General features: G+C 39.7%; 1 protein-coding gene across 5 annotated transcripts in view; it reads left to right on the plus strand.

Moving 5' to 3' along the window:
- The window catches only part of RASGEF1B (RasGEF domain family member 1B), a 613,701-nt gene that overhangs the window by 396,925 nt on the left and 191,070 nt on the right, over positions 1–25,706 (plus strand). Inside the window, exons 1-2 of one of the 5 annotated variants that reach the window (XM_065545057.1) lie at positions 3,271–3,347; positions 8,609–8,837. The exons of 3 other annotated variants lie outside the window; for them this stretch is intronic. In XM_065545057.1, coding sequence (XP_065401129.1) covers positions 8,832–8,837 — 6 coding nt within the window. In that variant the 5' untranslated portion in view covers positions 3,271–3,347; positions 8,609–8,831. Of the gene's footprint in view, positions 1–3,270; positions 3,348–8,608; positions 8,838–25,706 lie in introns of those variants that run through there. One more of the 5 variants, XM_065545058.1, reaches the window with a different exon arrangement.

The raw sequence follows: 25,706 nt of genomic DNA on the forward strand, positions 1-25,706 counted from the left end.
AGTTTTCGGAGCAACAGGATAGCATTGTTCCCATAGGAAAGGAAAGAGGAGGGCAGGCCCCAAAGATGCCTTAAAGAATCATCCCAAGAACCTGATAAAACAGACAGCATGATTTAGCAGAAAGAATGGGGATTCTGGAGGTGGATGGAACTGGGTTTGAATTTCAGCTCTGTGCAACTTCCAGCATGATGACCTGGGCAAGCACTCTAACTCCTCCTTTAAATGGGATCTCCATGCTGGAAATAGAGATAATAATACTGACCTTGCAGAGGTGTGGTGAAGAATAAATGAGATCATGTATAAAAGTACCTGGCTGGCATGGAGCAAGTATTCAGTAAAAGCAATCTATGTGTTCATTTCTATAGAGAATAAAAAAGCTGACTGGTTAAGAACATCTGCTTTGCAGACAGACTAGTGATCTAAGCCTAGCTCAGCCCCTGGATAATTGTAGACTTTGCATAAAGGGCACAATTTCTCTAAACATAAATTTTCCCATCTGTAAAATGGGAATAATATTCCCTACCTCATAGGGCTCCTAGGATCGTGCTTGGTACATAATACACACTCCTTAAATGTTTGTCAAATAAAATATTTAATGAATCAAGAGTTTTGAGAATAATAGAAAACACACAATGCTTATTATGTGCCAGCCAATATTCTCAGTGCTCTCTATATATTAACTCCTTTAATCGTCACAAACCCATTAACATGGTACTCCAACTATCCCCGTTTTATAGATACTGAAACTGAGTTCAGTAACTTGCTCAAGGTCACACCACTGGTTTATAGTAGGCCAAGACTGTTTGGCTTCAGGTCTTACTGTTAACTACTGCTTCACACATAGTGTCTAGCTTATAGTAAGCACTAAATTTGTTATTAACACATTTCATATACAGAATTACTATTATTGGTATTTACAGAACAAAGGAGAAACAGAAGCATGGTGGTGCCATCTATAGAAATAGGAGAAAGAGATGAGAGGACAGAAAATCATAATTCTTCAGGAAACTCTCCCATATTAGGCCTTGCTCAAGAGCATTCTTACTTCCCTTAAGCCCATTCTAAAACTAGACTTCTAAGTGAAAGAATTCCTCAGACACCTGATTTTCTAAGCTAGAGTTCCCCTTGAGAACCTGTGTTAACCTAACCTCAGTAGGACATAGAGTCACTGAGACAGGGCTGTTGTGTGTGACTGTTCATATCTTTCACTGTGCAACTGCACGCACCATCCACACCATGATCTATGGCAACCCCTGGAGTTTTGCTGTGCACAACTTGCAAGATCATACTCTTCCTGGGCAGGGCCAACTATGTAATTTGCTGAGCCTCGTGCAAAACGAAAATGCAAGAACTCCATGTTCAAAGTGCAGGGGAAAAGTGCCAGTAAAGGCACACATACTTTAAATGTTTAAAACTTTTTCCTTTCTTCCACATTCACTCTCTCATCGTAATGTTTTATTATTACTATTATTTAATGTTGCAATCCCTTGGGCATGGGAATGAAGGGCAGTACAGACCCTCACAGGTGCCCAGGGATCCCACCCTGCAACTCAGCTCACCAGCTACCAGGTTTCCTCTCTCTCCGGATGCCAGACCCGCCAACAGGCTGTGTCCTGGCAGAAAACTGGGGGTTGAAGGGTGAGAGGGATCAATCTTCCCTTCCCATGGACCAGAACCTCCTGGGTTCTGGTGATTCTCCTGCCTCAGCCTCCTGAGTAGATGGGATTACAGGCTTGTGCCACCATGCCCGGCTAATTTTTGTATTTTTAATAGAGACGATGTTTTACCATGTTGGCCAAGTTGGTCTTGAACTCCTGACCTCAAGTGATCCATCCACCTCTGCCTCCCAAAGTGCTGGGGTTACAGGTGTGAACTACCGTGCCCAGCCAGGAAGACATACATTTCTTAATTGCTAACATTGCTAACATTTATTGTTATCCCTGTTTTTGATTATAGCCATCCTACGATGGTGTGATGGGGGTAATGTGGTACCTTGTTGTGGTTTTGATTTGCATTTTTCTAATAGCTAATAACATGGGACATCTTTTCATGTCCTTACTAACCATTTGTAAATCTTTCAAATCTAAATTCTAAGCCCATTTTACATATATATGTAAAATATATATATTTCACACATATATATCTAATATATATTATATATTATAATATATATCTAATATAATATAATATATTAGATATAATATATATCTAATATAATATGTTATATTAGATATAATATATATCTAATACAATATATTAGATATAATATATATCTCATATAAAGATAACCCAATTAAAATATGGGCTTAGCCAGTGCTTTGGGAGGCTGAGGTGGGGGGATCGCTTGAGCCCAGGAGTTTGAGGCTGCAGTGAGCTATGATTGTGCTTCTGGATGTGGAGAAGGCATCTGGTCTCATCCCTCTGGCTCTCCTTATTCCAAAAGTGGTTCCTGTGGGTACCTTCCTCTAGCCCCAGCTCTTTGGCTACAACCAGCCTTTTTGATTGGGACTCTGCCAGGCCAGCTCACAGCGGGGAACTTGAGCACAGCCTGAAGGAGAGAACAGCACTCGTGGAGAAGGGAGGCAGGGTTTTCATGAGAAAGCAGGCAGGGAATTTGTGGTCCTACAGCAGGATCTATAGGACAGGTAAGATGAGCTGTGGTGGTGTGGACTCCCTGGGGCCACATAAGGAATAGAAACAGCTTCCTAAATCATTCATTCTTTTCTAACCTTAATGCAATTAAATTAGAACAAAATCTAGGTCCAATGGGGTCCCCAACCCTCAAAATACTCTAGCTGACTTAATAAGAAAGAATGTTGTGGGTTTTATGAGAAAAAACAATCAGGAAAGAATATTTCTTGAGTAATGCTTTTGGCATTTAACATTAAAGAAAACTAGTTTATTACTTCGAAGTCAACAACTCAGGCAAGTTTTTATAGGATTTTATAGATTCTCCACATAATCATTACATTGTAATGGTGCCTACGATATGCCAGGGACACTAAACATGTCTGGATCCACTGATTATTAATTTTCCCCTCCAATCCTTACCAGAGTCCTAAGAAGTGAATATTGATTTCCCTATCTTACACATAAAGAAACAAAGGTTGTGCAACTTGCCCAAGGTCATCCACCTTGTAAGTGGCTGAGATGGAATTTGAACTCAGATTTGTCTGAAGTTCAAGTTTAACGCGTTGCGGTTTGCCTTTTGTAGATGTATTACCAGCCTTGTATGCCAGCTTTTCTTTTGCACAGTGCTTTCACTTCCTCATTCTTTCAGAGGCTGTGTTCTCTGTCATGTGGGATGAGCCAATGGGCTGAAGAAGCATGAGGAAAAGGAGACTCAGGTATGGCAGGTGGCTGTGTGGAGAGGAGGACACTTGGTAAGACCGCTGCCAAGTTGCGGGTGTAAATGATCCGTGAGATAAATGAAAAGCCTTCCCCTGTACGACTGCTTTTCATCAAGCAGAAATGATTGAAAAGATTCTGGGTCAAAGAATTTACCTAAGTTTATTTTTATAGAAATTTTGTGTTTTAGATCCAGAAAAATATTTAATCTGACTCAACTAGGAAACCTGTACTCATAAACAGGTTCTCCTGAACATAATCAAAATGATAATTTCCTCCTCTGAGCTCGACCAGCCCTGGTTGCCCCACTGCAATTATCATCTCTCTGCCAGTCTACTATGCTATTTCATTTTGTCAATCCATACTAGTTTTCAGGCAGTGCAAGGAGTTGTGTGTGTGTGTGTGTGTGTGCCCGCGTGTGTTTGTGTTTTCCCTGCAGCTCAGATCCTCTCTGTCTCCAGAGGAAAGCATGACTGCTGTAAGTCAAATCGAATTTGCAATTCCCATGGTAGCCTTTATCACTGTTGTGCAAACACTGTCCTCTTATCCCACTGTCTGAGGGATAGCATTCGATACCTGTGCATCACCTGACTCCATGAGGCCAGTGTTGAAAAGCTTGCTGTGCTTCTCATCAGGCCAGTTCAAATATGGCCTCGTCATAGTGTAAAATGGCAGTTCTTTTCCTCTGGAGCGTTTCCTACATATGCTGCTTATCAACAGGAGTGGATCATCACTAAACAAAAGAAATGAGCAGGCAGAGGGAGGGGATTGTCAGTGTTCCCTGCAGGTTAAACATTTTAAGTGTGTATGTAAGTGCGCCCAGTTACGACAGAGTCACTTTCTGAATCCCCTCCGCAAACATAGGACAATGTCACGAGGTGTATGATGTAGATAATCACATGGTGTGTTGCAGCAACATATTTAGAGCTTATCATCAAGAGGACTTTTGAAATAGGCAGGTGAAGACTCCATTTCCATTGTCCAGAAAGAGCTGATGAGAGTGAAATTTCAGCATCACAGCCTATGTGCTGTCAACATGGATGTAATAAGCTGTTGATAATTTACAGGCTGTTTTTCTGCTCAGTGTATGAGTTAGGGCCTTTTATTCTGTGATTGACAGTGCTTCTTTCACAAGGCGGGCATGGGGAGGGGAAATGACCATTTTCTGACTCATTTTCAGTGTTACTGAAGAACTTCTTGTGGGGTGTGGAGTATAATCCCCAATAGCTGGGACACCCTGGGATGATTTTTGGATAAACGTGTATTTAACATGTCAGTATCACCCTATTCCTTACAGTTGGCACAGATGAATTTTTTTTTTTTAAATATGAGATTGGAATTTACATTTCTGTGCCCTAAATATGAGATATAATAGCAACATCCAGGTCACCGTGATTAAAGATCTCACCCCACGTTTGATGCCACAGTCCATGCTCTGCTTTTTGAGACTGGCTCTTCCTCTTGTTTCCCTGAGTTTGTACTCTTTCTGCTTCCACCTACCTCTCAGACACACCCACAGCCTCCTTTGCTAATTCCGAATTTTTCCACTCAGCTTCATGATGGAGGAGCTACCTTAAGATCTATAGTTACCCCACTTCTCGGCTCCATTCTTTTCCTCAGAGCTATTCCATCCACTCCTTTGTCCTCACTCACATGTAAATCTGTTGGTGCCAGAGCTGAATAGCTCACTACCTACTAGGTATCAACCTATAAACACCCAGCAGACATCTTAGACTTAACTAGTTGAAAATCAAACTAAATACTGTTCCCTTCCTTTTTTGCTGTACCCAGGCCTCCAGTTCTCAGAGTTGCTCATCATCAGTAAGAATTTCCATGTATCACATAAATTGCTTCACCTTCTTTGAAAAGAAATCTGGAAGACTTAGTTATAATTAAAAGTACATATACTGGCCAGACACAGTGACTCACGCCTGTAATCCCAGCACTTTGGGAGGCCGAAGTGGGTGGATCATTTGAGGTCAGGAGTTCGAGACCAGCCTGGCCAACATGGTGAAACCCTGTCTCTACTAAAAATACAAAAATTATCTGGACATGGTGGCAGGCACCTGTAATCCCAGCTACTCATGAGGCTGAGGCAGGAGAACCGTTTGAACCCAGGAGGCAGAGGTTGCAGTGAGCTGAGATCATACCACTGCACTCCAACTTGGGTGATGGAGTGAGACTCTGTCTCAAAAAAAAAAAAAAAAAAAAAAAAGTACATGTACCTTTTAACCCAGCAATCCCACTTTTAGTCTCCATCTTATTGAATTCAAAGCACCTCTCTATATAAAGATATATTTGTTAGGATGTTTATTGTTAGTAATAGAAAACTGGGAACAACCTGAATTCCCATCTAAGCGAAATAGATGACAATTAATTATGGCCATTTTGCAGCTCTTCAATGTGAAAACACATCCATGATATAATCTGAAATGAAAAAAGCAGCTTGGAAATTAATATGTACATCATCCCATTATTATAAAAACAAAAATAACAAAAAATTCTACCTGGGTATATGTGTTTGCGTGTTTGAATGGACATGGGAATGGAGGGATAGTCAGCTGACCTAGTGTTGTTTCCTGGGATAGGGTGTGGTGGGGAAGAATGAGCACATGTTGCCTTTGTAATATTTGAAAAAAATATTTAATTGCTCATCCTTCCGTATTTTTTGCTAGTCACTCAAGTAGGAATCTTAGCATCATGTTAGACTCCTCCTTCCCCCTTCATTTTGCCAATGATTCATTGTTTCTGTGTCTCAATCCTCCACTGGACTGTAAAGGCATTGAGGGCGAGGCCTGCATATGGTAATGTTGTCTCCTGCCTAGTACCTTGCACATTGCTTTAAACATGTGGTTATTGACTTGAAATGAAGATTTTAGTGTGTGATTTATCCAGTTTTCTATTATACAGATATTTCTTTGTTTTTATTTCTAATACAGAGGGATGCCAATGCTTTTGCCAAAATCCTTAAATCATATACCACCCTCCCCCACCTGCTGTGGAAAATGTGGCCTTGGGATATGCAATATTACATCGTGTACTCTTCCATCCCAGGTTGAGTTATGTAGTCTTCTCCCACACATATTTTTAGCCACCTCTGTATCCTGCTTTCAGCATCACTTAGAGTCCTTTGGATAAGAGGTAGCCAAATGGGGTAAATGGGGTAACCGTCTCTGAAGGCCTGTGTGCATATGCACAGTGAAGTAATCATAGAACAGTACCTGTGTCAAATATATGATGAAGAAGTTGGCCAAACATCCAGATATTTTCTGATGTCAAATATTTGGCAATATGAAACAGACATTTTAAAACCAATTTCTAAATTTTGTTTCCTCTATATTAAAGATTAAATAGGCCGGGCGCGGTGGCTCAAGCCTGTAATCCCAGCACTTTGGGAGGCCGAGACGGGTGGATCACGAGGTCAGGAGATCGAGACCATCCTGGCTAACACGGTGAAACCCCGTCTCTACTAAAAATACAAAAAACTAGCCGGGCGAGGTGGCGGGCGCCTGTAGTCCCAGCTACTCAGGAGGCTGAGGCAGGAGAATGGCGCGAACCCGGGAGGCGGAGCTTGCAGTGAGCTGAGATCCGGCCACTGCACTCCAGCCCGGGCTACAGAGCAAGACTCCGTCTCAAAAAAAAAAAAAAAAAAAAAAAAAAAAAAAGATTAAATAGAGAACTCCATCTAGGGAATCTTTCACCACACCTGTGGCCTTCTTCATATACGTATACCCACACACGTGCACAAACACTCTGCTGCATTGCACTTTACTTGAACTTCAATTTGCTGAATCACGATTTAACTGGCTTTGCTCCTATGGCTTTCCAGGACTGATGGCTAATGTCTGAGTTGCCTGAAAGGGGAGTGGCAGCTGTTTGGTCAGATTTGATGGATGAATTGCTCCACTGATCTTTCTACCAGTTCTGCATGCACTGTTTCATCCTGCATTCCAGAGCTTTGACCAAATTCTGATACAGAGGTCTGTGATTGGCCATCCTCAGTTTGTTGGATTGCACAGCACATTGAATAACCAGGCATGATGTCATTTTCATGCAAAGTAACAGCAACACATGATCTCTTAAACCAGATTGAGTTAAATCATCAAGCTGCTATTTATATCCCTAACACTTCTCAGGCTGAGAGTGCAACAGCATAGCAGCAGGTGTCAATCACAATCCTCATTTGTTCTTGGGAGTTACTAATAGCGGAAGTAAGACGTTATTCCTTATCCACAAGATCCCTGCTTGTAAGAGAGAGAATTTGGCATCCCATTAGGTAATATAAACTTCACAAACAGTAAGAAATGAGTAGTTAAAAATAATTGACTGGAAACCTATGGTGGTTCCTAAAGAATGCTACCCTTTGTGATGATCTCTATACATAGTTATGAGGTTCTAGGCTGAACATAGTCAACAGAGAGAATTTTTGTGCAGGAGTTATGCTTCTTGAACCTGCTCTCTGTGTATTTTGCATTTTTTAAGAGTTGATGTCAAGCTAGTAACTCTTAAGGGGCTTCCTTTTCCTATATTGGTAGTGAGTTCTGAATATGGCCTTCTCACTCCAATCAGTTGGCTACTCTGATGTAAGTCAAACCATTGGAAAGATATTCTTATACATCTTATACATCTTGCCTCTTTACTGAGCCCTCCTCTCCTACCACCCTTCTCTCCAAATAAACAGGAAATACAACCCGAAGCAACAAAATATCTTTTGAATGAGCATCATCTCCTAGCATCAGAAGTTAGTGGGAGCTTTGCCCAGGGAGAGGAATTAGAAATCAGCCTATAAAAATAAATGAATCTGTTTCCATAGTGACAGGAATCTTTCTCTCCATAGTTTTTATCCTGTGTTCTCCCACAGATCCCTTAGGCAGAATAACAATAAAGTCGAAGACAACATTTTATTATCTTAATGGATTCTTAATTTAAAGCCAAAAGCCTTTAAATTATCTTCCCAAAGATACCATTGACCGTAACTTTCGAAATTGAATACCTGAACGTAGTTGCAGGAGGAATATCATCTCCTAGAACCCTAGCTGAGCTGTAGGGATGAAATGTGGAAGACCTTGTGGGTTACACATGCATTTTGCATGCAGCCTTTCCCGATGAGTAACACACCTGTCATGTTTAATATTTCATTGGTGAAGAAAATGTGCATCTGTCTGTGTTCATCTGCCGAGTGAAATTTTGCACTGATGGAGCCTGTGTGTGGTGAACACGACAGGGCTCCCTCATTACTTCCCTAAATTGTATTCCACAGCAAACAGGAGAAATTCATACCAGCAACAAAGCCCGAGCTGTTGCTCTTTACCCACCAGTCAGCTTCAGGGAGTCCTTCACCTTTGTGTCTGCAGTTGTGACTAGGCCTGCCTCTGCTATCACACGAAGAAGGCTCAGAGAGGCCCAGCAGCTGTAGTTTCAGAAGCATGGCTGCAGAGATGAAGGACCCAGAAGAATAAATTCCTGGGCAGAACTGTCCTACGATGCAGGTGAGGAACTGGGAGTCCCATGAGAATACCGAGATGGTGGAAATGTCCTTTACATACATGGCACACTCATAAAGCAGGTGGTCCATGTGTGGAATGATGCAAATAACATGAATGGGAATTATTTTAGGATTGTTGCAAAATTGAATGTGAAAGGGTTTAGCAAATATCCTTGATTGTCCATGAGAAGTCGTCTAAATGGGAAAAAAAAGTCTTGACTTTCTTAATCCCATGTAAGCATGAATATATGTCTCAGTTTTCTTGGAAAAAAAAAAAATGAGAGTTTCATGCCTGTTGCCCAGGATAACTTTTTTGTTTTTTGAGATGGAGTCCTGCTCTGTCACCCAGGCTAGAGTGCAGTGGTGCAATCTCGGCTCACTGCAACCTCCACTTCCAGGGTTCATGCGATTCTCCTGTCTCAGCCTCCTGAGTAGCTGGCATTACAGGAGTGCACCAGGATGCCCAGCTTTTTTTTTTTTTTTGAAATGGAGTCTCCCTCTGTCATCCAGGCTAGAGGGCAGTGGTGAGATCTCCGTACACTGCAGCCTCCACCTCTGGGGTTCCAGCGATTCTTCTGCCTCAGCCTCCTGAGTAGCTGGGATTACAGGTACATTCCACCACGTCTGGCCGATTTTTTGTATTTTTTAGTAGAGATTAGGTTTTAGCATGTTGGCCAGGCTTGTCTCCAGCTCCTGACCTCAAGTGATCTGCCCGCCGTGGCCTCCCAAAGTGCTGGGATTACAGGCATGAGCCACCACGCCTGGCCCCCAGGATAACTTTTAATGCCACCATTTTCCATTCTCACAAGCATCTCAAAGGTTTGAATGACAAATGCTAAGGCCGTCCTACTTATAGTCCAACATTGCAGGTCTATTCTTCCACCACTGATATTTTCTCTTTCTATGTCTTTCTGTAAATACACATGCTGTTTCAAAACAGATTTGTATGGATTTCCAACAATGGCAGCTATTCCAGCTGCCAGGTATAGACCCTTTCAAACTAAAGATAAGTGGAGACATGAAGGCATTTTTCTCAAGATGAAAAGTAGAGAATGAAGGCATTCCTTCTTTCTTATTGTGTAATACCAAAGTTATGTAATAATAACCCATTAATTAGTTTGTCACCCTAGATGTGAGGTTCTTGAGGACAAAGGGAAAATATTACTTATCTTTCTATTGTCATGGGCAATTTATAGGCACTCAGCAGAAATGTGTAGCTGCAGTTGTAAATGAATGAATGTAGCAATATATAAGGAGAGGGTTTATTTGAGTCTAATACCAAAAACTTTGGAGGAGGGGGATTGAGTATTAATACATAGCAGTGGGATGGATGAGGCAGGAAAAAAAGAATTTTAGAGACTGTAATTTTTCTCTTCTCATCATTTAACTTTTTCCTAATTACAAAATATTACATTTTCATTGTGGAAAATTTAGAAAGAGAAAAGGAAGAAGAAGAAAAAGAACGAGAGGAGGAGGAGGGACAGGGAGAGGGAGAAGAAAGAGAAAGTGAAGGAGAACAAGAAGGAAAAAAATCACTCATTTCCCAGAATAATCATGATTCACTTTCTGTGGTATAGATGCCTTGTGTTTCTCACTTGTATTCACATGTATGTAAACGTGTGCCTGTATAGTCGCATGAGTTTTTGGAATACAGTGTCTTATTAGGATCACTGTAGTTATCAGCAAGCTTTTTCATAAAGCGCAGCCTTAGAATCAAGTGGAGAATTTATGTGAGTACCCCAAGCGATAAGGAGAAACTTGAAGAAATAGTAGGGATTATTTTTATTTTATTTGGGCTGAAGAATGTTCTTTCCAAGGATACTCTGCCTTTGCAGTAGGAACACTGATCTTAGAATCAGAAGATTGCTACATATATTCTGAGTTAATCATTTACTTGTTGTCTGACCCTGGGTGAATTCTTTAACCACTTCAAACCTCAGTTTTATCACCGTGGAAGTATCTGTTTTCACCACATAACATCAATGTGAGAATCAAATTAAATCTGAAACATACTTGACAGTATCTAGAATAGTCAGTAGGTGGTGGCTGATATAAAGAGAGGTAGATATATTATTTACAGTTCCTTATGGAATGGTGTTGGTGGGGAAAACATAAGGTTTGGGACATGAAGATGGTTTGAGATTGTGTTTAGCCCACAAATGATGTGATTATGAAGCAATTCATTTAACTTTTTTTGAGCCTTAGTTTTCTCATCAACTACTTGAATTCATTTCTATAATGAAATGTTAATGTAACAAATTTTACATAATAACAAATTTTACATAATAATGATGGTTTTCTTACTGGGAAAGTTGGAAGCAGAAGGAAGAAGAGAAGAGGGAGGAGAAAAGAGAATATTGTATAATGCTATTCTGAAGATAGATGAGAAAATGATATTTTATTACTAAATATTAACTCTCAAATCCTGTACCTTCAAATTGAGGCTGTATTTCAGTTGTTTTCAACCAGGGCTATACACCACAGTCACTGAAAGAGTTAAAACAAACAAACACAATGCCCGAGACCCAGTTGAATGAGAATCTCTGAGGGGTTGGGCTGGATATCATGTTTTTAAAAGCTCTCAAGACCATTTTCATGGGCTGCCAAGGTTGAGAACTGCTATGTGCCCATGCCTCCCAAGGAAGCTATTGGTGAGAAGCATGGCTGATTTTCACAACTCAGGGGGCTTGGACAGGAAACTTGTTGATAGCTAGTACCACATGTTGGCAGGAAGGTGGAAAAGCTGGGAATGAACTGATCAGAGCAGGTGGAGCCAACCTATCGATGGAAAGTAGCTTCCTCCAAAGTTACAGGTGCTTTAAAGCGTAGAGTTCAAAGGCAGTGGTGTGCTTAGCTCAGCAGGGAAGGAAGGCCCCTATGAATTTCAGAGGTATAGGATCATTGCAATTCTGGACATTCCTCCCATGTCTGGATGACTGCAGCACCCCCCTCCCTGGCTCCCTGGCTCTAGTCTTAACCCTCTCCAAGCTGTTTTCCACACAGCCTAACAGTTTTTCTATTCTAGTATAACAAATTACCACAAGCACAGTGGCATAAAGAAACACCCATTTATTAGCTCACATTTCTGTAGGCAAGGAGTAGCTGGGTCTCTGCTCCGGGTCTCACTAGGTTGAAATCGTGGTGTTGCTTGACTGTGGTCTCAGCTGGAACTTCGGATTCACTTCCAGGCTCATTCAGGCTGCTGGCAGATTTCAATTCCTTTCCATTGTAGGACTGAGGTACCATTCCCTTGTTGGCTGTTACCCAGGGGCCCTCTCATTTCCTATAGGCCATTCCCATTGCTTGTCACATGGCCCCAGCCAGCAATGGAGAATCATGTCTATATTCAATTTATCAAAAGAGCTCAGGCTGGGCGTGGTGGCTCACACCTATAATTCTAGCACTTTGAGAGGCCAAGGCTAGTGGATCAGTTGAGGTCAGGAGTTCAAGACGAGCCTGATCAACATGGTGAGACCCCATCTCTACTAAAAATACAAAAATTAGATGGGTGTGGTGGCACATGCCTGTAATCCCTGCCACTTAGGAGGCTGAGGCAGGACACTCGCTTGAACCCAGGAGGTGAGGTGGAGGTTGCAGTGAGCTGAGGTTGCACCACTGCACTCCAGCCCAGATGATAGAGTGAGAACCTGTCTTAAAAAAAACAAAAAAGAAAGAAAGCTCAGTCCCTTTTTTTTTTTTAATTTTTTAAATTTTTTTAATTTTTTATTATTATTATACTTTAAGTTCTAGGGTACATGTGCATAATGTGCAGGTTTGTTACATATGTATACTTGTGCCATGTTGGTGTGCTGCACCCATCAACTCGTCAGCACCCATCAACTCGTCATTTACATCAGGTATAACTCCCAATGCAATCCCTCCCCACTCCCCCCTCCCCATGATAGGCCGCGGTGTGTGATGTTCCCCTTCTCGAGTCCAAGTGATCTCATTGTTCAGTTCCCACCTGTGAGTGAGAACATGCGGTGTTTGGTTTTCTGTTCTTGTGATAGTTTGCTAAGAATGATGGTTTCCAGCTGCATCCATGTCCCTACAAAGGACACAAACTCATCCTTTTTTATGGCTGCATATTATTCCATGGTGTATATGTGCCACATTTTCTTAATCCAGTCTGTCACTGATGGACATTTGGGTTGATTCCAAGTCTTTGCTATTGTGCCGCAATAAACATACATGTGCATGTGTCTTTATAGCAGCATGATTTATAATCCTTTGGGTATATACCCAGTAATGGGATGGCTGGGTCATATGGTACTTCTAGTTCTAGATCCTTGAAGAAAGCTCAGTCCCTTTTAAGGGCTCACCTGATTAGGTCAGGCTCACCAAGGATAATCTCCCTATCTTAAAGTCGACTGATTTGTGACCTTAATTACATCTGCAAAATCTCTTCACTATATAGAGATATATATATGTACCTATCTATACTCACATATATCTCAATTATATAATACATACTAATATACTAATATGTACTATGTATAATATACAGTAATAATATGTACTAATATCCTTATATATATAATATATAATTTGATATATGTACTAATATATCTAATATATATCTATCATATAATATATGTTATGTTATATATTAGTGTTTACTTTCATTAACTGAGAGAAGATATAGGTACACTTCGGCTGGGAATTTGGGGAACTATCTTAGAATTTTGCCTACCATATAGTGCTAATATATGCTTAAAACTTTTCAGTGGATGCACTTCGCCAACTGAATAAAGCCCATGTTCCTTAGCATGGCATCTAATACTGCATAACCTGGCCTATGTAACCACACTTGTCTCTAATTACTTATTTCACTACACTATATGTGCACCAATTTGTTCATATTTTTGTGACTTTGTATACTATTTTGTTTCTTTATTTTGAGCTTTAGCTAATGCTATTTCCTGTGCTTAGAATGCCTTTCCTATCTATAGTCATATGAAAAACTGTTTATGACCCGGCACAGCTTCAACTCCTCTAGGGACCTTTCTCTGGATTTATTCATTCACTAAGCAAATATTTATTGAGCACCTACTGTGTACTGTCCTAGGCACTGGACATGCAGTAGTTAATCTGACGATGTTACCCTGTCTTGCAGAGTTCACCTTTTAGTTGGGAAAACAAGCAAAACACAAAAATAACTATACAATTTGTCAAATGGTGATAGTGCTATGAAAAAGAATAAAACAAAATGAAGAAAGAGGCAGAAAGTGATGGGCAAGTTGTCATTTTATAAACTATCAACCTGTAATGCTTCTGTCTTGGTGACATTTAAGCAGAGACCTGAAGGAAGGCAGAGAGTAAACAATGTAGAAATATAAGGCAGAGCCTCGGGGGCTTTGCCATTGCTGTTTCATTTTTTCTCCATTATATGCTGAATGGATGAATGGGAAAGGGGGTGCAGGGAGTATTCTAGGCAGAAGGAACAGGAAGGGTAAAGGCTCTGAGGTAGGAAGTCCTTCAGTGCTCAGCTAATGAACATTAGGGATATATATTGATTTAGTACTGTCATTAGAGCTAACACTAGAAAGCTCTCATGGTACAACTCTAGGGAATAATAAAGTACTCTCGTCCACCTTCTTTCTCTCTTTTCCTCTCTTTCTGGTTCCACCAGCCAGTATCAGATTTGTTTTCTTTCTTTGCTCTGAGACTTTTTCTGCTTACTTACAGCATCTATTGCTTCATGATTTTGAATTTCATATGCCTTGCCATGAACCCAACTCTGCTTCATGGTGCTTTTTCTTCAGCTTTAATTTATACTACCAACTGGTATAGTCTGCCTGCATAATTTAATTCAAATTTAGGAGACAAAGAACTTAGTTGTCCCAGCTCATCTTTTTTTTTTTTTTTTTTTTTTTTTGAGATGGAGTTTCACTCTTCTTGCCCAGGCTGGAGTGCAATGGTGCCATTTCAGCTCATTGCAACCTCCACCTCCTGGGTTCAAGTGATTCTCCTGCCTCAGCCTCCCGAGTAGCTGGGATTATAGAAATGCGCTACCACACCTGGCTAATTTTGTATTTTTAGTAGAGACAGGGTTTCACCATGTTGGTAAGGCTGGTCTCAAACCCCTGACCTCAGATGATCTGCCTACCTTGGCCTCCCAAAGTGCTGGGATTACAGGCATAAGCCACCGTGCCTGGCCCTCATCTTTCTTTTAATACCAGCAAGCCAAAGAATTAACTTGGCTCAGATGGTGACATTAGTGTAATTACCTGATGTGCTTGGATGAGGGTGAGAGGAGGGAAGAAAATAAAAGGAATTGTGTGTTTAAAATGTGGCTGCTTAGCTATCAGGGTTTAGAGTGGACAAAAGTTCCCTCAAAAGACAGTTTGGTGAGCAGACACCAAATGACTTCTCTAATTCAGGAAATGAGACACATTCTTGAGGAAGATTGAAGGTTTACTGGGGAGCTTAACTTTATCAGCACTAAGAACAAAGAATCAAGAGTAGCTTGTGAAAAAAAAAATGGAACCAATATTCAAGAGTGCAGCAAAGACAAGTTTGGAACAGGAGAAGGCAGTGAGAAGTTGGGGAAGAAGTCTAAGAAATATCACCAATGGAGGCTGATCTGTTTCTTTTCAGAGGCTAGTATCTGCCAATACTTTATTGGGCAATGAAGGAAATAGGGCAAATTCTCAAGGCCATATACATATAAAGAGATGTGTTAGACTAATCCAAGAGAAAAACTGCAGGGAAGCCGAGTGTTAGTACAATGACAGTTAGTATGTTCTGGCCCTCATTCACTGAAGACTTACTTGGTGCCAGGCACTGTCATAGATATCAGGAGTAGGGCAATCCTTCCCTGCCTTTGACACTCCCTGTCCCCCTTCCCTGATTTATCTTTGTTGCTCACCCGTTTAGCTTTCTGAAATACTACTGATTACACTTATTAATGTTTTATGTCACCCATCAAATCTAAGTTCCATGGACTCTAAGCTCCATGGGGACGAGACGTTTTCTGTTTTGTTCAGTGTCGTGTTTGCAGCATCTAGAAAATGCCTTGTTCAGTCATTACTTGTTGAACAAATGAATGACTTGCATTATTTTTCTGAGTTACTTGCACAGAAATGAAGAGAGATCACATTTATGTCAAAAGGTGTCTGAAAACTAAATGATAATTACATGAATGTTATTGCACATGTAGGAGCAGCACTTAAGACAAATTTTTTTCAGTAAATTAAAGGAAAACAACTACACTCAAAGGTAAAGATGTAGTCACTGGCCCACTTAAGTGATTCAGTCAAGACTTGCTGGCCTGCCATGAAAATTTGGACATGAACCAGTGCCTTTCAATATTCACTTCCTTTTCCCTCACTGAAAGGGAATTTGTTTTTAGCCCCTAAAATCTCAGTGGCTTAACTCAATACAACATATGCAATGCTGGGTTGCAGGAGGTTGCCGGAGGTCCTGTTCTTGTGAAGCTGCTCCAGCAGAGTCCATCTTTCTGAATAGAGATGTCCATGTGGACCTGATCCCCTGAGGCCCATTAAGCAAGATAAGCAAGTGCCCCTATCTTCTAAAGACAACAGATTCTGGCTTAAAAAAAAAAAAAAGTCTTATTACGAAGGAAATTCCATCATATCAGCCCAGCCATTGACCTTGAACACTCAGGCCTTGCAGGAGGAGCTGTGCACAGTGTCAACAGGCCCAGTTTTTATAAATTCACCCTGTTCCTCATGGTGAATTTATAAATTCCTCATGGAGCAGGGTGAATTTATAAAATGTTTGCAGGCAGTGGTTGTAAAAGTAGGCAGTGCCAGGAAACAAGACATTTCCTGTTTTTCTCAAATTTGTAAAATTATAATTTCTGGGTAGACTAATTGACAAATTGGCTCATATAAGGAAAAGGAGTTTATTTATATGAGAATATTAAGAAAGAATATTAAGCATTATAAAATAACATTCTTTTTCATTATTATAAATATATGCCCATTATACATTTTTAAAAGAAAATACAGAAATGCATACGGAACACAATTCAGCAACAAGGACTCAAAAATATTTTCACTCACTTGTTTTTCGCAAGGCGGAATGGTAGGTGCTAGGGATACAGCAGCGAGGAAAACATAGACTTCTTGCCCCCATGGAGTACTATTCAGAGATCATAACTGTTAAACAGTTAAACATGAAATTGAAATCAGTGTCTTTTGACTTGACTCCTGATTGTAAAGAACAGGGACCTTCTTTTATTTGCACACACACATTTAACTTTAGGACATTGAGGCAAATGGGCACAGCCATAGCTTACAGCTGCTTTGGGTGTAGTCTATTCCCAAATCAAAGTCACTCTCAGAGTGCATCAGACCTTCCAAATCAAGACACATCCATTGGACTGATATCATAGGTTATAAAAAGCAAATAAACAGCTGCATCCGCAACATGATTTTTACTAAATTAACATAATTCGTAGCTATATTTCAAATGTGTGGATGCCACCCATAGAAAATAAGCAGGCAAGTGAATCCTCTCAGTTTATTATAAAGTTTAATATTAAGCTGAATTCTTGACTAATGGTAAAACTAACATTGACATTAGCTAGATTCCAACTTTCAGACAAAACAAATAGGTTTCACAGAGATCAGAGTTCAAGCTCAGCCGAAAGCAGGGGAATCTCCTGTATAAAAGTTGGTAACATAACTCTTCCTTACTCTATGAATTCTGTCATAATGCTTTCTGTTACACTCTCATTTATTTGGTGGTTGGTACTAGAACTTCTCAATTCTTATCAGGTCAAGTAGAGTCCAGATATAGACCAAATGTAATAATAAATTAACGTGGATCAACTTTTGTTTTTATTTTTTGAACTATTTATATGCATATACTAATATTAACAGATAAATTGTAACGTTAGAAAGAGAATGCTAAGAAGAAAAGAATGGCTGTGTTGTCATGTCTTCTTTGTATTTTTAGCTTTTCTCTAAGACTTTAAGTCAAGAGAATCATTAAATACATTGGGGAATGGGAATTAGAAGGTAGGTGATTCAGGGAAACTAAATATCAGGTTGGAGACACCTTTGGCAGTGAGGACACCTAAATACCAGGTTCCAGATCCACAGTGCTGACTCATTCTCTGAGTTTCTTAGCTGAGTTGTTTTTTTTTTTTTTTTTTCCCAGAGCCTAAATGGATTGTTCTCCATCAAGAGCTGAATTCTACCTCAATCTGTCTTTAGCTATCGAGTGAATTTTCATGGCTCAGAAATCATCTTTTAAAAATTATGATTATAAATTAAATGCTAGGGATGCTCAAAAAGAGTGGACTGTCTATTCAGAATATTGAGGATTGGAAGGAGTGTTACTTGAATTACTGGGATGTACATTTTCCTGGCGTTGCGCAACTGGGCTTTGCATCCGCTGAGTGTCTGCCCTTCTCCAGAAGAGGCTGCCTTTCTCTGACAGTGGGAAGGCGTTTCCTTGCCTGTGAATATGACTGAGGATGAAGTATATTAAGATGTTCAGGCTCACCTGGTGTCATTTATGAAGGAGTCAGCTGCCCACATTCTGAAGACTTAAAGTGGCACTCCTGGAAGTAGCAGCTGGTATGCATGTGGCTGCTAAACACTGACATCAGCCTAAACTGCAAAAATAGAAAGTACCAACACCAATCATTAGCTTCGCATTTGGATGGAGGGCACAGTTATCACTTCTCTTTAAGGCTGATTAATTATACAATTTACATGTAGCAATCACTTGTAAATTATAAGCAGCAGGCAACAGATGATACTGTAATTGTCTGCTCAATAGTAATTTTTAGAGAGAGGCTTTCAAAATAGAATTGGTTTGTCAAACAGTGTAATTAAATAGGCTTCAAAAAGAAAATATTTAAACTCTTCTTATGCCCTACTTTACCCTTTCCTATCTGGCCGAGGGAAGTCCTTTCTTAGGGGTTGTAACTACTGATTTCCAAGTGGATGCCAATGTTGTCTTTTGATGTAACATGACTTTATAGGTGCTACATGATATGCAAAAATGACCTTAGTGTGTTCCAAATCTAGTCAGTTTTTAAATTTTTCTTTTTTATGTCATCTATGTTTTTAAAATCATAGAAACTTAAAAAGAGAATTGAGGGAAATCTCATCCAAGGAAAAATCTTATCAGGGGTCGTGAACCAGTAAAACTTTATGCCAATCAAACATCAAAAATCATTACCAACATAACAACAGCAACAAAGCCAAACACGTTTCCATGCTAGCCAACCAACCAAAATGTATCAATACTACAATATGTAAAATTCCTACAGGTTAAATTTATACAGTATTTTGATAAGCTGATTCAAATTTTGTATTTAACTATGAGAATGAAATAAAACCATAACAGCAAACAAAATTATATTTCTTCTGTACTCGACACTCACCCTGAGAAAAACAGCATCTTTAAAAAAAAAAGACTTGAGTGTAGATGGTGAAGAAATGTATAGTTTACTTGTGACTTAACAGCATTCTAACCTGTAATGTGTTAGAGATGCAAAATGTTTTATGATTATGAGTTAACATTATTACCTAAGACTGTTTTGAGTTAAACTGGAATGCAGTATCAGCAGCTGGCAGTGAATGAAGAATATTCACAAACAATTTGTCATGCACTCCACTCCCTGGAATGTTCCATCTTTCTTATGACACATCTACTGTCTTGCCTAGGATGTTCTACACGGACACTGGAAAAAAATAAAGAACGCTGGAACATACCTAGTGATGTTCGAGGTTATTTACAGTTAACAGAATATGCTCTAAATACCCTTTATAAATGAATCAACTCTTTCTTGGGTTTAAAAATAATAGATATCAGTGTGGCATATTGGTGAACAGCAGAGTCTTTGGAGCCAGACAATCTTGGGTTTAGTTTAAATCCTTCCTTTGTCACTACTTATAGTTGATATTAACTAAGTTATTTGAACTTATTAAATGTCAGTTTCCTAATCTAAATAAATATGAATCATACCTGTTTCATAGGGTTTTGCCTAACATAGTAGCTTGCATAAAATCAGCAAGTAAGAATGATTAACTGAGATGATTTCTGGCTATCTATCTACCTGTCTCTTTCTCTCTCTCTCTGTCTCTCTCTCTCTCTCTTTTTCACCGATCTAGGGATATGTGTGTGTAAACATGTGCTTGGCAAGAAATCAATACAAGATATTGCATAATGGTCTTAGGGCCTTTCTTCTTGCTATTCTCAATCTGTAATTCTTCTCTCCAGATTTTTCAGCTGTCTTGTAAAGTTCTTATTTGCAAGCGACAGAATCCAACTCTGGGTAATGTTAACAGACAAGTAAACGCAGATATTCAGGCTCACCTGGTGTCATTCATGAAGGAGGTAGTGTAAATTTGGTACTCCAGAAAGATACTGCTGGAGGTAGTGTAAATTTGGTATTTCAGAAAGTTGGTAAAACCACTTTAGAAAACTTTTGGCATTGTCTATATTGAATAGATGCAGAGTCTATGATCTAGCAAGTCTATTCGCATTTACACACACCATAGAAAAATGTACATATGTGTACCAAAAGGCATAGATAAGGATGCTTATAGCTGCATTATTTGTAACAGCTTCAAACTGAAAACAGTACAATGTCCATCAATTATGAAATGGATAAATTGTGATATATTCACAGAATGCAATGCTACCCAACAATGAAAGTGAATGAATGAGAGCCATACACAATGGCATGATGAATCTCGGAAACATAATATCAAGGAAAAGATTGCAGATCTGAAGAATAAATCCTGTATAATTTCATTTATGTAAAGTTCAAGAACAGGGGGAGAAAAATGATGGTTTTAGAAATCAGGATAGTGCCTTCCTTTGGCGTAATGACTCATAGGAGATGTGGAAGAGTTTCCACCAAGATGGGTCTTGGTTGGCCTTCAGGTTGCTAAGCAGGAAGCCACTTGCCCCAGGGAAGGTAGAGATAGTATCTCTGTCCCCCTTGGCCCAAGAGGTCTGGGAAGGCATAGACTACCTTGCTTGGAGATATGAGAGGAAAAAGTCAGTCCCGCTAAGGGACATGATTGCTTGTCCTGAAACATGCCCTATGTGTGCTTTTTAAATTTTTACCTCTCATAATACAATTTCAAATAAAAATGTCACTGGCATTCATCCTCTCTTCTAAAATAGATCTTTCCATACATTTCTTTTTGTTTCTGAGAGGGAGAAGCTAGCATTTGTGTGGTACTTTACATTCTAGTTTGAAAGTCATGCTCATATGCTTTATCTCAAGGAGTATTGCTTTGAGAATGAAACTAAAGTCAAGAATGCCTCTACCACTGTGTCTTACCAGAGTGGCCTTTCCCAACAAAACTATGAGTTGATTAGGGTAGTTAAGAGAAATGGTAGTAGGGTTTTTATTTCCTTTTTAAAAAATCAGAAAGGAAAAAAAGTCTCAAACCCAGATCTGGTGCTGAGTTTTGTGCTTTTCAATCCAAATGAAGTTTGGATAATGGATCACACTTTCTAATAAATAAAACAGCTAGTTTAACAATTAAAAAGTAAATGAGGCCAGGCACAGTGGCTCATGCCTGAAATACCAGCACTTTGGAAGGCCAAGGTGGGAGGATTGCTTGAGCCTAGGAGTTTGAGACCAGCCTGACCAACATAATGAGACTCTGTCTCTACAAAAAGAAAAAAAAAAAATTAATAGCTACTTGTGGTGGCACACACCTGTGGTCCCAACTACTTGGGAGGCTGTGGCGGGAGGATCGCTTGAGCTCAGGATGTTGAGGTTGTAGTGAGTCTTGTTTGTGCCAGTGTACTCCAGTGAGAGCAACAGAGTAAGATTCTGTCTCAACGTGAGCACATAATGCTGTGGGATGAACCCTACGGCAGGTGCTGCCCTGGGGACCTCCACATAGGAGTCGTCTCTAGTCTTATTCTAAAGTCAGCCCAGGGAGGGCTCTCATGTTATCAAGAGAAGCACATCTATTGATAGGTCAATAACTGCTTTTGTATAACACTATTTTCATTCCTAAGAATTATAATCATAATCATAATTAAATACCTAAAATAATGTCAATTACATGGACAATATTTTTAGGAGTATTTACTTGTTTGCCCCATTAGACTGGTGATCAAAATGGAAAGGCCTGCTTTTGGCTTATAAATCACTGTCTTACAGGACATGTAATCAGGGAAAACCAAGATCCAGTCATACAGCAGATGCAATCTTGGGTGCCCCACTGCACCTGCCCGCTCAATTGCAGTCACTGGTTACTCCTGTCTGCTCTATTTCCTACCAAAACCTGATTTTAAGAGTTTATTCTCCCTCCGCCACTTTCTCCTTATTGTGAATAAAAACCAATGTGCCCTCTCTCCCAGGGAATTTTGCACATTAAGCCTTTTGCTAATTATTCATCCCAGAATGAGTGTCTCCCCACACCTCACCATCAAGAAAGTTCAGGTGCAGGTAATCAATGGGTGGGGTATCTTTAACCTTTGCACTTATAATTGCCCCACCTGTCTACTTCCTGGGTGAATTATGCTAATGGATTATCACTCCATTTGGGACGTCATCTACCAACTTGCCCCACTTAATTTCTAGTAACAGAAAATTTTAGGAAGACTAGTTAAGGTCTATAGTTTTTGGAAATGTTTCTACTATATACGCTTCTTAGAAATATTAGCGTAATTCTGAGCAATCTTTTAGTTTCAAAGAGATTAAGGTATCTCCCACACTACTGTGTTCTGAGCTGTTTATCTTACAAGAATTAGTAAAAAAATGAATCCAAGAGTCACTATAAGAAAGATGTAAGATTATCAGCCAAAATTCATATGCTTGTGAAACAGAGAAAACCCTGAAAATGGGAGAACAAAGGCTTATTCTCTTTTCCTTAAAAGTTGCATGTAACTATAACGATGCATGGATATTTCTTGTTTTTTATTATTTTAGCATTTCATAAAATTTATGCGAATATTGATTGATTTAATCTTTGAGAACAGAAATTCTGTTTGTCCGTATAGTATCAGAATCCAAAGCTTAACTTCAGCCTGTAGTTATTCACAGGTGCATGGACCACATGAAGCGCCCGAGTTTTTAGACAGATTGTTTTTGGTGATTTTGGAATCCGATTTGATTATCTCTGTCACTTGTATTTTACCTGAGCTCCTGATTTAGGAAAAGTGCTGCAATGTATCAAGTATGGTTTGTCATAGGACTCTAACATTAAGATACATTTCACCTAGAAGGTCATGAATGCCAAGGCAATTTATATAGACAAACCAGTTTTTAAAACTGAATTTTGCCAGTTAGCCAGTTCCTTTTTCTGAGACAGAGTCTCACTCTGTTACCCAGGCTGGAATGCAGTGGCAGGATCTTGGCTCAGCACAACCTCCACCTCCTAGGTTCAAGTGATTTTCCTGCCTCAGCCTCGTGAGTAGCTGAGACTACAAGCGTGTGCTACCACACCCGGCTAATTTTTGTATTATTAGTAGAGACAGGGTTTTGCCATGTTGGCCAGGTTGGTCCTGAACTCCTGACGTCAAGTGATATACCTACCTTGGCTTCCCAAAGTGCTGGGATTACCGGCGTGAGCCACCGTACCTGGCCCACTGTTTTCATTGCTCACCAACGGGATTGGTGATTGTCTTGCCTGTGCTTTGGTATCTAGCAATGCTTTCCCTTTCAACAGGGCTGGCTTCATTAGTTGCAGGGCCCCTTGCAAAATGTAAATGCAGAGCCCTTTGTCCAAAAAGAAGGGAAAAAAATGTCATTCAACATACTGAAACGTAAAGTGTTTTTTATTCTTCTGTAGTCTCTCTCTCTCAAGTTGTCATGGTGTTTTTTTAATTTGCTGTTTGTTGTCATTCTAATAAAAATTAAAATTTGTTAATATGAATTTTATCATTCATCTTTATATTATACAATGTCAGCTTTCAATGGAAATGTAAGAACATTTAATTCATATCCAGAATCACTGAAATTATACAATTTATATTTTGTGGCTTGTACATGCATATGTATTTCATTCTTTCTGGAACAGTGGACATGCTGTACAACTGACTCAACAGTGTTTATTCCACTTCTTGATACACATATATTCTACCAACACTTCCTACTTTTGGCTAATATCGATGAATAAAGAAGGACTAAAAGGAAAAGGACTATATATTTCCTTATTGTTTTTTACCTTCTATGTCATTGTTTTCAGCATAAGTGACTAATACAAGAAAATAACATAAATTAAAAAGTATATGATAAGGTTCCTTGGTTGTGTTTCTTACAACACCACAGCTTTCCTGTTGCACATGAAGCAAGTTCTGGTCAAGTGGAAAGCATGATCTCTTGGAGCTGTCAGCATCCTTGTTTACTCAGTTGAAGGTACAACCTTGTACTTGCTTTGAGTCTCCCTGAACTCCCACACATTGTGGTTTCCCTGGAATTCTATGCTTACAGGCACTGCGCACTGGAATTCTATGCTTACGGACACTGCGCACACTGTATGCAAACGTGGTGGCAAGGAGCAACAGACGTGCACGTGGTGCTCGTTCCCTCTGCTCATGCGCATCCTCCATTGTTCCATCCACCTTCGCTTATAAAACCAAGTTTAAGAATACAGTTACTAGAATTTTTAAATGGCAACAGCATAACATTATACCAAGTGGGGGCCCATCTGAGGACCAAGTTCAGTGCTACTGTGCAGATCAAACATTCATAGAGCTGGCCTTGAATGAACTATTGCAAAGGTAACTTGTTGCCAAAATGTCATCCAGAAGGGCATCGTACTATAATTTATTTATATCTGGATTATTTATTCACACCACCTGTGTACATTTTGTTCTTTTGGCATGGAACAAAAGCAGCACACCTTATTCTAAAAGATGAAACCCTGCATCACCAATCAATATGCAGTTTTTGTGCCTTTGATTTTGTGCCTTTGATTGAATGAAGAAGGCACCTTCATGCTGTTCTTCTTGTATTTTTTTTTTTTTTTGGACCACAAAGACACAAGACTAACACGGATCTGAATACATGTAAAAGATGAAGTGAAGGCATTCACTAAGCACAGGCACAGAGCCACATCATATGAAAGAAAACTTTAATTTTATTCTATAGTTAGCTGTGGGAAACTGATTCTCCTGAATCTGACCTCTTTGTAAACTCAGATTCCATCATCTTATTTTAGCTCCCAGGATCCTGCCTGATCTCTGGGCTTCCAGCCTCAGACTGTTTTTGTTTTGTTTTATATATATATATATATATATATATATTTGAGTTTTGCTCTTTTTGCCCAGGCTGGAATGCAGTGGTGTGATTTCGGCTCACTACAAACTCCACCTCCCAGGTTCAAGCAATTCTCCTGCCTCAGCTTCTCAAGTAGCTGGGATTACAGGTCTGTCCCACCACGCCAGTTAATTTTTGTATTTTTGGTAGAGACGGAGTTTCACCATGTTGGTCAGGATGGTCTCAAACTCCTGACTTCCAGTGATCTGCCCACCTTGGCATCTCAAAAGTTCTGGGATTACAGGTGTGAGCCACTGCACCCAGCCTCAGACTCTTCTAATACATTCCTCAGCATGACACCAATGTGATCCTTATAGGGCACATAGTCTTCCAGACATTCCTTGCCTAAAGTATTTTTCTTGCTCTCCCATATCTTCGTAATTAAGGTCCTTGATAGTTTGGCCCTGCCCAACTCTCCGACTTCCTGCATACCCTATGATCTTTCAATGTGCAATTACTCAAATATGTTTGCTCTCTCTTTCCTTTGAATATGTGTATTTACCCGCTGCCTAAAAATCTTTACCCTCTTCTCTTTGCCTGCCCCTCTCTTACTTGTCTTTTAAGAATTATCTTAGGAATTCATCAATTTCTTTATTTAACTATTCGCTTTTTTACTCAAGAAGTATTTGCTGAGAGCCTGTGATAAGCCAG

Source organism: Macaca fascicularis, chromosome 5 (genome assembly GCF_037993035.2).
Source record: "Macaca fascicularis isolate 582-1 chromosome 5, T2T-MFA8v1.1".
Lineage (NCBI taxonomy): Eukaryota > Metazoa > Chordata > Mammalia > Primates > Cercopithecidae > Macaca > Macaca fascicularis.